Consider the following 15,060-nt stretch of genomic DNA (forward strand, 5'->3'; position numbering starts at 1 on the left):
CAAAGGAAGATGGTTGTGGCTGTTGGAGGTCAACTATCTCAGCTCCAGGAGATCACTGCAGGAGCTCCTCGGGGTAGAGTCCTCGGCCTAACTATCTTCAGCTGCTTCATCAATGACATTCCGTTCATCAAAAGATCAGAAGTAGGGACATTCGTACATAGCACAATGTTCAATACCATTCGTGACGATTCAGATACTGAAGCAGTCCATGTCCACATACAGCAAGACCTGGACAACATTTTGGCTTGGGCTGAAAAGTGGCAAATAACATTCGCACCACAAGTGCCAGGCAATGACCATCTCCAAGAGAATCTACCCAGTGCCCCTTGACATTCAATGGCATTATCATCATTGAATCCCCCACTATCAACATCCTGAGGGTTACCATTGACCAGAAACTGAATTGGATTAGCCATATAAATACTGTGGCTACAAGAGCAGGTCAGAGGCTGGGAATCCTGTAACAAGTAACTTGCCTCCTGACTCCCCAAAGCTTGTCCATTATCAACAAGGCACATGTCAAGACTATGATGGAATACACTCCACTTGCCTGGATGAGTGCAGCTCCAACAACACTCCAGAAGCTTTTCACCATCCAGGACCAAGCAGCCTGCTTGATTGGCATCCCATTCATCACCTCCAATATCCACTCCCTCCACCACCGATGCACAGTAGCAGCAGTGTGTACCATCTACAAGATGCACTGCAGCAATTCACCAAGGCTCCTTATGCAACACCTTTCAAACCCATGACCTCTACCATCTAGAAGGACAAGGACAGCAGACACATAGGAACACCACCACCTGCAAATTCCCCTCCAAGCCACTCACCATCCTGACTTGGAAATATATTACTGTTCCTTCACTGTTACCTGGATCAAAATCCTGGAACTCTCTCCCTAACTGCACTGTGGGTGTACCTATACCACATGGACTGCAGCGGTGCAAGAAGGCAGCTCACCACCACCTTCGAGGGCAATTAAAATGCTGGCCTAGGCAGCGATACTCATCCCATGAAAGAATTTTTTAGAGGTGTGTTTTAAGGAGTTTCTTAAATGAGGAAAGAGGTGGAGAGATTTAGGGGGAGAATTCCAGATCTTGGGGCCTAGGAAGCTGCAAGACTGCTGTCAGTTGTGGAGCAATTTAAAATCATGGATGCTCAAGAAGCCAGAATTGGAGTGCAGAGGTCAGAGGGTTGTGGGGAAGGAGGCGATTAGAGATGGGGATAAGTGAGGCCATGGAAGAATTTGAAAGCAAGGATGATAACTTTTAAAATTGAGCCATTAGCTCCCAGGTATAATCAACGTGAGTTAGCGAGCCCAGGGGTTATAGTGGAATGGGACTTGGTGTGAGTTAGGACTTCGTTAGCAGAGTTTTTGGATGATTTTTACGGAGGGTGGGCTGGGGGAGAAGGGGTGGTCAGGAGAGCACTGGAATAGTGAAGTCTCAGTGATGAGCTGAGGCAGTGGTGAAGTCTGGGGCTATTAGAGATGGAAGTAGGTGGGTTTTCTTGAGGGCACAGCCAATTAAGTAAGTTTAGCCACTGTTGTATTGTGGGAAATGCAGCATCCAGGCCCCACAAACACCCAACTGGATAATGACCAGATGACATTGTTAATGATGTTGGCTGAGGGATAAGTTTTGGCTAGAGCACCAGGGACTCTTCCACTCTTCTTTCAATATTGTCATTGGTATAACATTTATCTGAGGGTTCAGAAATGGCCTTCATTTGATGGCACCTCTGGCAGTTCAGTGTTTGCTCTGTACTGCACTGGAAGTGTCAACTTGGATATTATGCTTAAATCTCTGAAGTGGTGCTTGAAGCCTGAGGCAAGTGCTACCCGCTGACATTGCTGCATTCTCTATTGATGTATATTTTTTACCATCCTATGATACCCCACTAGCCTGTAGCTTTGGGTTAATGTCCTCATCGTCCTATTTTCCCTTTGTCACACAGGAGTACCTTTCAGATGAAGACTTCCAGAAGGTTTTAAACGTCTCCAGAATGAAGTTCAATGCAATGCCAGAGTGGAAACAGAGAAACCTGAAGAAAGAAAAGGGATTGTTTTAGACGTGTGAACTGAACTAAATGGCTCTGATTTAAAAATATATATATTTATATAATTTGCATTAATTCTGAACTAAGCTTGATCAAGGATGCATCAAAATGTCTGTTTGGGAAGAGCCATCAACCTTGTTTAAAACATTCCCTGCTGAACCCATCAGTACCACTTAAAATCTTTCGATTGCAGCTAAATTACTACAAATGTTGGCCCTGAAGTAGCTTTCTATTCCTGTTGAGATTTGTCAACTGCATTTCCAAATCCAGCTACTGGAGCTAGCTACATGGCTCTCTCTTGTGGTATCCACTGCAGAAGCCCAGTCCTATCAGCAGAGCACCAAACACAGCCATCGCTTGTAGATACATGAAGCTATCCCAAAAGCTGTTATTTTCTAGGGCAGATTTTCAAAGGTGTGTCTGCTTTTCCCAGTGCTTTAAGGGTGTAATAGAAATCAGCTGTAGATTCTAATGAAATTTGCATTTTTTTATACCCTGGATGAACTGTTAGACATATTAAAATTGGATCTCAGGCTTGACCTGAATGTGCGTCATTTTTGAGGTTGCCCATTTTTAACAGGACAGTGCTGTTCAAACAGTGTTCTCTGACTTGTCAATGTTGACAAATTGCTACTCGCTGCTCCTTCTCTCATAGATTGGAGAGAAGAGAAAAATGTTGGAAATCTGGAAATGACGCAAAAGTAGTAGCGCTGCCTTTCGGCTGTAAACACCGTTGTTCCTAACCGAGTCTACAATGTACAAAGATGGGTTCAAGTCTAATATCCCCATGTAGATCACGTCACTGACCCCACACATACAATACCACCATCAATTCTTCTCTTCCTCACCCCTTTACTTTTATTTCTGAAGACCTGAGGTTTGTGTATCAGGGTTGGAATATGTCAGTTGTTAGCAAGAGTTGGAAGTGGGGAATAATGTTTCACATCTAATTTGGGGATGGGGTGGAGGTGAGTGGGATGTCCCTGAATAGCGCACTGCACAGCATCTCCACTAGCGATGCATGTATGTTAATTCACTTCAACTACTAACTGTGTGCATGTGAGGTGTATTTACATATAAATTGTCCACAAATAAAAATCTGAAATGATTCTCTCGATGTTTGTTTTGGAGGGGGCTGAAGTGTGGCATTACACTGGAGGGGCTGTGGGGAATGGGACAACTATTAAGGTGATGCAGCTTTCTCTGTATCCCTTTTTTTATTTTAGCAATGACTCTGCAGTTGTACAGCAATAAATGTACAATATATTGGTCACTCATCATAATGTCATTTGGTGAAACCCATCCACAGGACAGAAGTGCCAGTTTTAACTCCAAGGCAGGCACTATGTAGTGCAGGTTTCTTTTACAACCTTGAATGTTCCAACATGATTTGCAGGGAATGAAGTACTTTTGATGTGCAGTAACTGGTAAGAATACAGCAGCCAATTGGTTCACGTTGCTGTTTTTGGGACTTGCTGTGTTTAAAAAAAATCAGTGTTTGTTAATTGTGTTGGTTGAAAGACAAACATTAGCCAGGCCACCTGGAAGCATTCCTGCTCCTATTTGAAATAGGAAGTTTATCTATACCTTTTATGCCCTTTTAGTCTTATTTCACCCCCACTAGAGCTACCTTGTTTGTCCTACTTAATTAGCACATACTTTTAGATAATATCACCACCTTCAACACCTTTGTTCTTTTGTCTGTGACATCTTTTGGTTATCTCCTTCTATCACTGCTGGCTTGTCCCAACAACCACCACCCCCCCCTTCTCTCTTTCCCTCCCCCACTTAAACCAGCTTATATTTCACGCCTCTCCTATTTTTACTTAGTTCTGTTGAAGGGTCATGAGGACTCAAAACTTAATCTGTACTCTTCGCCGATGCTGCCAGACCTGCTGAGTTTTTCCAGGTATTTATTTTTTCTATTCGAAATAGTGTTGTGGGATCTTTTATGTCTACCTGTGAGGCAGACTGGGCCTCCATTTAATGGGACTCTGACAGTGCTGCTCTCCCCTAGTAATGCACCTGGAGTGCCAACCTGGTTTAATGTGCTTGAGCCTCTGGAGTTAGACCTGAACCCTGACTGAGAGGTGAGAGCGCAACCATGATTAAATCTGCAGCTGGATAATCGTTGTCATTCAAACAATCAAGTATGGGCTATCTGCTCAAAAAATTGCTGAGAAGCTATGGAGTTGACTAATGGGGACAATTCAGAGTAGTGGTTATGTGACTAGACTGGACTAATCAGCTGGAGAATGAGTTCAGATCTCACCATGGGCAGTTTGAGAATTTGAATTCTGCTTCTTTAAAACAATGTTATGACCGGTCCACGGGTGAGATCCCCCAAGTTATGATCCTGGATGAGATACCCAAAATGAACTTCGTGAACAGGACCCCAATTTTGTTATGCTCTCGGGTGAGGAGGAGTGAGCTGGCTCCCCTTCTTAATCAACACCCTTGGTTGATTTCAACAAGGTTAATTTAAAAGGGATCCCTTCCCTTGTGGATACCTTTTCCTAGTCTAAATATATTTGTTTTAATAGCAGCCAATATAACCAGGCTTCTATTGAGTCAAAGATAGTAACTAATAAACTTACTCTAAAAACCTGAGAAAATAATAAAAGTGCAACACCCATACGGATCAGAAATGAAAAGTTGAGTCCAAAAATAAAAATTTAAAGATATACGAATTGGTCTTTGGCTTGTCCGTGAGGAGTAGATGGTGAAATGTTGCAGTCATTAAGTTGGGTGATTCCGGTAGAGCTGGCTTTAGCAGTTGAGCAGTTGGTTTGGAGACACTTGGTTCTGCAGGTTAGCTGTCCTGTTTCCTTTTTACTTATGGCTGAAGGCAAGTCAGCAAGGCCAGAGAGAGAGAGAGAGAGAGAGAGAGAGAGATATCCCTGCAGATTGCAGGTAAGTCTAGTTGATCATCTGCTGTGACCTTCACAGCACACACTAGAACACAGGTCAAGTTTGCAGCTGTTTTTTTTTTTTTTAAACCCATTTCCTTTTGTATTCCTGGAAGGGGAGAAAAACAAACATGTCTTTCACCCAGAATCTGCTTTCTTTCAACTCAGACCATTTCCACATTTCTGAGATATAATTTAACGGGAGGTGGTTTGAGATGTGGTAATCAGCCGCCAGTGTCTCTGCCACTGCGGGAGATTAGAGTTCAGTCTTTTGCATCGCATCTCTTCCTTTTTCAAGCGTCCCTATCTGTAGTAGGCCTTGACACCTTTATTAGGTGCAACATTCCATGTTCTCTCTCCAGACTAGTTGGTCAAGTATAATCCACATAGGAATTCCGGAACGTGGTTAGTTTTACATTTTAAGCAAAAGCTGGCTAAAGTTTTTGTTTTAAAATATTTAATAAGGAAGACTTTTTTAATGTCAGTAATTAATTCAGCTCTGTGATCCATTGTCATGACAACAGTCACCGCCGTGCAAGCACATTTGTACTGCTTTATTTCATCATGACATTGTGAGCATAAGCAGCAACCAGAAGAAGAGATGCTTCTCAAACGGTTAAAGGACCATGGTTTAAAAAAGCCTCACCACCACCTTCATGCTTTTCCTCCATCCATTCCATGCAGTTTATATTTTCAACTCTTTGCTCTTTGGTTCAGCAGCTGTGACAGCCTTGCTCAGGCCATTTTGCACTGAGTGCCTGATTTACTCCAGCTGAGAGCATAGCTCTGGTGGGGTTAATATAGGAAATCGTAGGGGAGGTTTACAGTTAATGAGGCTGGTGAAGGAAACTTCAGCGAGTGACTTGACAAGGTTAATCTCTAGCACTCCTCAGGCTCCAGTTACAGCTGCAGAATCTCAAACATCTTACGCTAGTGAAAAATAGGCTAATTTAAAATTGATGGTGGAATTGGCCAATTTGTAACACGTATTCCTACTCTCTGATGCTGTTTTTTTCAACGTGTGCTGTTAAAAATTCTATTTCACTCCGTGACATATGGGGTTTTTGCTGGTACCGTCTCACCTGAAAATGATGCCGTTGGTTTTCTGGCATGTGTAGGTACACAGTGTTGGCAGGAGATGCTGTGTAAAAGAAATTCTGGAGCCTAAAATCCTGGTGGTAGTGAAAGTGATCATGAAACTGGGTTACCATTAAAAACTAACCAGTGCAACCATTTAGAAGGAAACCTGATGTCCTTAACCTGGTCCGGCCCACATGTGACTCCAGTGCTACGTAGGCTTGACTCTGAAGTGCCTAGCAAGCCACTCCATTATATCTAACAGCTACCATCAAGTTCAAGCAGAAAACCCAGCCTTCTTGGGGATCAATAATAAATGCCCATGTTCTGAAAATTAATAAAAGCCAATTTGGAATTCAAACTGAGAGGAAAATTTAAGGAGCCAGATTGAGTTTTTCCTGGGTGTCGGTGGGAAGGTGAGACCTATTTAAAGATGTCAAGAATCAACAAAGCTGAAGCAAACAAATTGCTCATTGGTGAAAAATTTGCATATCTGGATAACATCTATTACTCACATCAAGTCTGAGACTTCCACAGAACAATAAGCTTGCATTCACTACTTCACCCACTCAAAGAACTTGTATTCATGTAGCACAGGTACAGTAACATAGTGGTTACATTACTGGACTCATAAACCAGAGACCGGGGCCAATAATCTGGAGATGCAAGTTCAAATCCCACCATTGCGGCTGGGAAATTTAAATTCAATTAATAAAAACCCAAAACAAAAACAAAATTACCTGGAAAAACTCAGCAGGTCTGGCAGCATCGGCGGAGAAGAAAAGAGTTGACGTTTCGAGTCCTCATGACCCTTCGACAGAACTTGCGTTCGAGTCCAAGAAAGAGTTGAAATATAAGCTGGTTTAAGGTGTGTGTGTGGGGGGCGGAGAGATAGAGAGACAAAGAGGTGGGGGGGGGGGGGTTTTGTTTTTAATAAAAACCCAGCTGCTTCACTTTAGGGGAGGAAATTTAAGAAGGACAGACAAAAAGGAAAAGGCGGTGGACTTGCACTAACCCCCACTAATGTTTTTTTGCCCCTTAGTGTTTCTCAGTTCTACCCATACAGATCCCACATCATTGAGTTAATATCTTTCCTCAATATTGCGTTAATTTCCTCTTTAACCAGCAATGCAACTTCATAGCCTTTTCCTTTTTGTCTGTCCTTCCTAAATACTGAATACCCCTGGATGTTCAGTTCCCATCCCTGGTCACCCTGCGGCCATGTCTCCGTAATCCCGACTATATCATACCTGTTTACATCTATTTGTGTGGTTAATTCACCCACTTTATTGCGAATGCTCCTCATGTTAAGGCACAAAGCCTAAAGGCTTGTCTTTTTAACATTACTTGTCCCATTCCCACTATTTTTCACTGAGGCCCTGTTTGATTCTTGCCCTTGATTTCTCTGACTATCACTTTTCTTAATCCCCTTTCCATCTTTTGTGCTTGTCTTTGATTCCCCCTCCTCTGACTCCTTGCATAGGTTCACCCTCCCCCTTCAGAATGTCCTGTAGCCGCTCTGAGACATCCTTGACCCTCTCACCAGGGAAGCAACATACCATCCTGGAGTCTCGCTTGCGGCCATAGAAATGCCTATCTATTCCCTTTACAATTGAATCCCCTATAACTATTGCATTCCCACACTTTTTAACTCCTCCCCTGTGCAGCAGAGCCAACTGCGATGCAATGAATTTGGCTGATTCTGCTTTCCCCTGAGAGGCCATTCCCCCCCCCCCCCCAACAGTATCTAAAGCTGTATATCTGTTTTGCAGGGGAATAGACACAGGAGATTCCTACACTGCCTGCCTAGTCCTCTTGCTCTGCCTGGTGGTCACCCATTCCCTTCCTGCCTGTGGACTCTTAGCCTGCGGTGTGACCACCTCTCTATATGTGCTATCCACGATACTCTCCACCTCACGGATGCTCCACAGTGTCCCCAACCACCACCCAGGTCCGAAACCTGGGCTTCCAGGAGCTACAGCTGGAGACAATTCCCGCACACATGCTGGCCCCGGGCACTAGAAATGTTCCCGCTTCCCACGTGGAGCAGGAGGAGCACACCACGGCTTTGAGCTCTCCTGCCATGACTTACCCCTTTAAATTAAATTAAACCTTTTGGAAGATACTTAATATCAAATAATATCAATTACTCTTGGGCTCTTCTTCCCTGTTCCTCGTTGTTACAGAATATAGCCCTTACAAATGATGAACCACAAAATAAGACCTTAAAAACTATGTGATAAAAGTAGTAAATACTTAACTGACCGTGCCCACGGTACGCAAAGGATCACCTCGTTCCCTCCTCACTGAACTACCTCGGTCACCAAACGTTCTTGTCTGTCCTTCCTAAACGTCAAATATTCTTAATGTTCAGTTCCTGGTCTTGGTCACAAGCAGCCATGTTTCCGACCATACTCACAGTACTCAAAGGATCACCTCGTTCCCAACTCACCGAACTCCCTTAGTCAGCTCTGCTCTCCCAGCTCCTCTTCAACTCCCGACTCCTCTCGCACTCCTCTTCAACTCCCAACTCCTCTTGCGCTTCTCTTCAACTCCTGGCTTCTCTCGCGCTTCTCTCCAACTCCCGGCTCCTCTCGAACTTCTCTTCAACTCCCGGCTCCTCTCGCGCTTCTCTCCAACTCCCAACTCCTCTCGCGCTTCTCTTCAACTCCCGGCTCCTCTTGCACTTCTCTTGAACTCCTGGCTCCTCTTGCGCTAATCTCCAACTCTCGGCTCCCCTCATGCTTCTCTTGGCCCTCTGAGAGAAAGATTTTTGCCTTATCTCCATTTTAAATGGGTGACCCCTTATTTTTAACCAGTGACCCTTAGTTCTAGATTCTCCCACAAGAAGAAATATCCTCTCCATATCCTCCCTGTCAAGACACATCAGGATCTTATATGTTTCAATCAAGTTGCTTCTTACTCTTTTAAACTCCAGTGGATACAAGCCTAACCTGTCCAACCTTTCCTCATAAGACAACCCGCCCATTCCATGTATTAATCTGGTAAACCTTCTCTGAACTGCTTCCAATGCATTTACATCCTTCCTTAAATAAGGTGACCAATACTGTACACAGTACTCCAGATGTGGTCTCACTAGTGCCCTGTATAATTGAAGCATAACCTCCCTACTTTTGTATTTAATTCACCTCGTAATAAATGAGAACATTCTATTCGCATTCCTAATTACTTGCTGTACCTGCATACTAGCCTTTTACGGTTCATGCACTAGGACACCCAGATCCCTCTGCATCCCACAGCTCTGCAATCTCTCAACATTTAGATAATATGCTTCTCTTTCATTATTCCTGCCAAAATGGACAATTTCACATTTTCCCACATTATACTCTATTTGCCAGAGGTTTGCCCACTCACTTAACCTATCTATATCTTTTCAAAGCCTCAATATGTCCTGGTCACAATTTACTTTCCTATCTGTCTTTGTGTCATCAGCAAATTTGGGGACCATCCCAACCAACCCTTCATCCAAGTCATTTATATAAATTGTAAACAGTTAAGGTTCCAGCATTGATCCCTGTGACACATCACTCATTACATCTTGCCAACCTGAAAAAGACCCATTTATGCCTACTCCCTGCTTCTTGTTAGCCAGCCAATCTTCTGTCTACGCCAATATGTAACCCCCTATACCATGAGCTTCTATTTTCTGCAATTAACTTTGATGTGGCACTTTATCAAATGCCTTCTGGAAATCTAAGTATATCCACCGGTTCCCCCTTTATCCACAGCCCGTGTTACTTGCTCAGAAAACTCCAATAAGTAGGTTAAGCATGGTTTCCCTTTCACAAAACCATGGTTACACTGCCTGATTAACTTGAATTTATCCAAATGCCCTCCTATAGCATCTTTAATAATAGCTTCAAGCATGTTCCCTATGGCAGATGTTAAGCTAACTGGCCTGTAGTTTCCTGCTTTCTGTCTCCCTCCCTTTTTGAATAATGGAATTACATTTGCTATCTTCCAATCTAATGGGACCTTCCTCAAATCTAGGGAGTTTTGGAAAATTAATGCATCAATTATCTCACTAGACACTTCTTTTAAGGCCCTAGGATGAAGTCCATCAGGGCCCAGGGACTTGTCATCCCACGGCTCCAACAATTTACTCAGTAACACTTCTCTGGTGATTGTAATTTTCCTGAGTTCCTTCCTCTCTTCCATTTCCTGATTTATAGCTGCTTCTGGGGTGTTACTTGTATCCTTGCAAGTGAAGACTGATGCAAGATACCTGTTCAATTCATCTGCCATTTCCTTGTTTTCCACTATCAATTCTCCAGACTCACTTTCTATAGGACCAATGCTCACTTTGTTAACTTGCTTTTTTATATATTTATAGAAACCCTTCCTATCTGCTTTTATATTTCTAGCTAACTTTCTCTTGTACTTTTAATTTTTCCCTCCTTATTAATCTTTTAGTCATCTTTTGCTCTTCCTTATAATCTGTTCAATCTTCTGACTTATCTTAGCACAAATATATGCTTTTTCTTTAAGTGTGATACTACCTTTATAATTACTTAGTTAACTATGGATGGTGTGTCCGTACCTTGGCCTTTTTCTTACTTGCTGGAATGTAAAAATTCTGTGCATTTTGAAATATCCCCTTGAATGTTGCCACTGCATCTCTATTGACCTATTTGTTAACCTAATTTGCCAATTCACTTTAGCCAGTTCTGCTTTCATGCCATCATAATTGCCCTTATTTAAGTTTAAAATCATAGTCTCAGACCCACTCCTCTCTTCCTCAAACTGAATGTAAATTCAATCATATTATGATACCTAGGGGTGCCTTCACTATGAGGTCATTAATTAATCCTATCTCATTGCACAATACCAGGTCTAGTATAGCCTGTTCTCTGGCTGGTTCCAAAACATGCTGTTCTAAGAAATTATATGGGAAACATTCTATGAACTCCTCATCTAGGCTTTGCCCATCTGATTTTTCCAGTCTATACGTAGTTTAAAATCTCCCATGATTACCGCCGTGCCTATCTGACAAGCTCACATTATTTCTTCCTTTATGATCCACCCTACTAAGTGACCTCTTGCCTTTACCATTTCTCATTTCTACCCAAATCGTTTCCACATCCTGGTTTCGTGAACTTAGGTCATCCCTCTCTATTGTGCTAATACAATCATTAACTAACAGAGCCACCCCTCCACCTTTTCCTCACTTCCTGTCCCTCCTAAATGTCCTGTACCCTTTAATATTCAGGTCCCAATCCATGTCCTCCTGCAGCCATGTCTCTGTAATGGCTGCCAAAGCGTACTTATTTATTTGTATGTGTGTTCCCAGTTCATCTGTTTTGTTTCGAATGCTTTGTGTATTCAGATACAGAGACTTTTAGTTTTATCCTTTCATTCTTTTTATAACCTCTAGTCTCAGCTGTTGTTCTACCGTTAGATTTGTACATTCTACCGCTTCCTGTCACAGTCTGTTTTTCATTTTCCATAATATCTTTCTCTTTTGCCTCGTCTTTATTCTCTGATTTACTACATCTTCCCAAATTTCATCCTTAGCTCCCCACTACTTAATTTAAAACTCTCTCTATTCCCCTAGTTATATGGCTCACAAGAACACTGGTCCCAGCAACATTTAGGTGTAGACCATCCCAACGGTACAGGTCCCACTTTCCCCAGTATTGATGCTAATACTCCACGAACAGGAACCCACTTCTCCCACACCAGGCTTTGAGCCACGCATTCCTCTCCCTAATCTGATTTGTCCTATGCCAAATTGCATATGGCTCAGGTAATCCAGAGATTATGACCTTTGATGTTCTGCTTCTTAATTTGGTGCAACGCTCCTCATACTGACTAGGCAGAACCTCCTTCTTTGTCCTGCCTATGTCATTGGTACCAACATGGACCACAATGACTGAGCCCTTCCACCCACACCACCGTGCCCCCCACCCAACCCCCACTGCAAGTTCCTCTCCAATCCTGAGCAAATGTCCTGAACCCTGGCACCGGGCAGACAGCACAGCCTTCTGGACTCAGGCTCTTTACTGCAGAGAACAGTGTCAATCTCTCTGATTATACTGGCTCCTACTATGACTACATTTCCTGTAACTCCCTCTGCTTGAATGGCTTCCTGTACCACAGTTAGCTCATCCACCCTGCAGTCCCCACTCTCATCCAAACAAGTTGATAAAGACCTCAAACCTGTTGGACAATTGCAAAGGCCGAGGCTTCTGCACTCCAGGCCCCTTACCTGCCTCACTTGCGGTCACACCCTCCTGTCCCTGACCACTGATCACCCAATCCTAAGGGGTGTGACCTGGATTAAAGTGTCCAGGTAACTTTCCACCTCCCTGATATGCCGCAGTATCTGCAGCCCAACCTCCAGCTCAGTAACTTAGAGCTGAAGTTCCTACAGCTTCAAACACTTACTGTAGATGTGTTTTCCCTGGATCACACTGGCATCCAGAAGCTCCCACATCCTGCAATTGCAGAATATCTCCTGCCCTGCCATCTCCAATATGTATTAATTAATTAATAATTGCTAATTAATTAATTATAATTAATAAAGCTTACCACTCCCAACCGTTTTGGCACTGCCAGTGAACTTTAAAATACTGATAAAACTAATAATACCAGTTACTGGTTCACCCTGCTCCTTCTGATGCACCAGAGTGGAAATCAAATTCTGGAGGCTAAAAAAGAGTAGAAGTGAAAAAGCATATCCTCCCGTCACCGAACTCCCCACTCAGCACACTTTACTTCTTGCAGTAAACCTTACCTAAAGCATTTCATTCCCCCTATGCGCTGAATTCCTACTTTGAACCAAATACACTCACTCGGTCTCTGTCTCACTCTGGCCAAAGTTTCCCCTCGCTGACCATATGCCTCGAGTTAACAAAATATTCCAGCTGAAACTGAATCATTTTTATACGGGTTTCCTTTATGGCTCAGTTGGTAGCACTCTTGGCCCTGAATCCCAGGGTTCAAGGTTAAGGCCCAGTACTCCAGGGCTCAAGTACAAAATCAGGACTGGCACTCACTGTAGTAGTGAGGGAACACATCAGTGAAGGAAGATCTGGTAGAGCTATTCAAAATCATGAGGATCTGGACAGAGTCGATGGAGAGAAACTGTTCCCATTGGTGAAAGGGTTGAGAACCAGAGGGCACAGGTTTAAGGTGATCGGCAAAAGAAGCTAAAGTGGCATGAGAAAAAAATCTTTTTCACACTGCGAGTGGTTGTGGTCTGGAATGCACTTCCTGAGATTGTGGTGGAGGCAGGTTCAACTGAGGCATTCATAAGGGAATTAGATAGTTATTGGAAAAGGAACTAAGCGTAGAAGAAGGCAGGAGATTGGCATTAGGTGAATTGCTTATTTGGAGAGCCTTTGCAGACACAATGGGCCAAATGGGCTCCTTCTGCACTGTAAAAATTCTCTGTTTCTGGTTGTGGGAGCTTGTTGAGTGTGCACTGGTTTCTGCTTTTCCTACATTACAACAGTGAATACATTTCAAAAGGTGCTTGAATGGCTGCAAATATTGGTTTCAGACATCTGATGGTGGCAAAAATGCTACAACTGCTAGTCTTTTTGATCATAACTTCCTTACTTTGTTCTCTATGTTCCTGCTCCTATTTCTTTTTATGTTCTGGGTCTTTGTGAGCTTAATTCCCATTGTCCTGGGCTGGAATGATTATTGTCCATATCCACCAACATGGTCCAATGATGTCCTGCCCATTGTGCCACCATCTGCCCAAAGCCAAGATGGCGGCCGTGGCTTCACTTTATGACGCTTCCTATTGGCCAAGTCTCCACCAGGGGTCTTTTAACAATGGGCAGGGGTGTCTAACTTAAAGTCAAGGATTTTGTAAAAAAAAAATTCGAATAGATAAGGATCTGTAACATTGTTTTTCTCTTCAGCACCATTTTAATGAGGGATGTGGATAGTTGGCGATAAGGGGAACAAAGATAATTAAATAAAAATGATCAAGGCCCCGATTTTTTTTCCCGGCATTTGGTCGCCCGCGGAAGAAAGGCGAAAAGAAAAAGTCAGGCGGGCGGGCGGAAAAAAAAACCCCGCGGCCCCGGGAGCGGGAGGCGGACAGCGGACGGCGGCTCCCCGGAGCCGGGGAGGGTGAGTACCGGGACGGCTCGCGGTTCCATCCCCACCGCCGTGTGAGAGAGACCGGCCGAGAGAGGCCGCGGGCAGCAGTTCCTCAGAGGAGGCGGGAGGGCCCCGCAGGGTAGGCCTGAGGTGAGAGAGACGAGGAGCCGCCCCCCCCCCCCCCACAATCCCTAACCCCCAACTTCTACCCTCCCCCCCAATCCCTACCACCCTCAGTCCCCCCCAATCCCTAACCCCCTCAGTCCCCCCAATCCCTAACCCCCAACCTCTACCCTCCCCCCCCAATCCCTACCCCCCTCAGTCCCCCCAATCCCTACCCCCCTCAGTCCCCCCAATCCCTACCCCCCTCAGTCCCCCCAATCCCTACCCCCCTCAGTCCCCCCAATCCCTACCCCCCTCAGTCCCCCCAATCCCTACCCCCCTCAGTCCCCCCCAATCCCTACCCCCCTCAGTCCCCCCAACCCCCTACCCCCCTCAGTCCCCCCTACCCTCCTCAGTCCCCCCAACCCCCTACCCCCCTCAGTCCCCCCAATCCCTACCCCCCTCAGTCCCCCCAATCCCTACCCCCCTCAGTCCCCCCAACCCCCTACCCCCCTCAGTCCCCCCAATCCCTAACCCCCAACCTCTACCCTCCCCCCCCAATCCCTACCCCCCTCAGTCCCCCCAATCCCTAACCCCCAACCTCTACCCTCCCCCCCAATCCCTACCACCCTCAGTCCCCCCAACCCCCTACCCCCCTCAGTCCCCCCCAATCCCTAACCCCCCAACCCCCAATCCTTATCCTACCCCCCAACCCCCTACCCACCCAATCCCTAACCCCCAACCTCTACCCTCCCCCCCAATCCCTACCCCCCTCAGTCCCCCCAAACCCTACCCCCCTCAGTCCCCCCAATCCCTACCCCCCCTCAGTCCCCCC

General features: G+C 44.8%; 2 protein-coding genes across 5 annotated transcripts in view; both read left to right on the top strand.

Annotated features, from left to right (window-relative positions):
* The window catches only part of LOC121284843 (villin-1-like), a 53,177-nt gene extending 50,011 nt beyond the window's left edge, over positions 1-3,166 (top strand). The window contains exon 20 of the mRNA XM_041200638.1: positions 1,957-3,166. Within this exon, the coding sequence (XP_041056572.1) occupies positions 1,957-2,070 (114 nt within the window). The 3' untranslated portion in view covers positions 2,071-3,166. The remainder of the gene's footprint in view (positions 1-1,956) is intronic.
* A 10,917-nt stretch (positions 3,167-14,083) lies between these two features.
* The window catches only part of znf142 (zinc finger protein 142), a 48,497-nt gene continuing 47,520 nt past the window's right edge, over positions 14,084-15,060 (top strand). For 3 of the 4 annotated variants that reach the window (XM_041200630.1, XM_041200632.1, XM_041200634.1), the window contains exon 1: positions 14,200-14,273. The gene's annotated coding sequence lies outside the window, so the exon portion shown is untranslated. Of the gene's footprint in view, positions 14,154-14,199; positions 14,274-15,060 lie in introns of those variants that run through there. The other variant, XM_041200631.1, reaches the window with a different exon arrangement.

The sequence above is a fragment of the Carcharodon carcharias genome, chromosome 12, assembly GCF_017639515.1.
Source record: "Carcharodon carcharias isolate sCarCar2 chromosome 12, sCarCar2.pri, whole genome shotgun sequence".
Classification (NCBI taxonomy): domain Eukaryota; kingdom Metazoa; phylum Chordata; class Chondrichthyes; order Lamniformes; family Lamnidae; genus Carcharodon; species Carcharodon carcharias.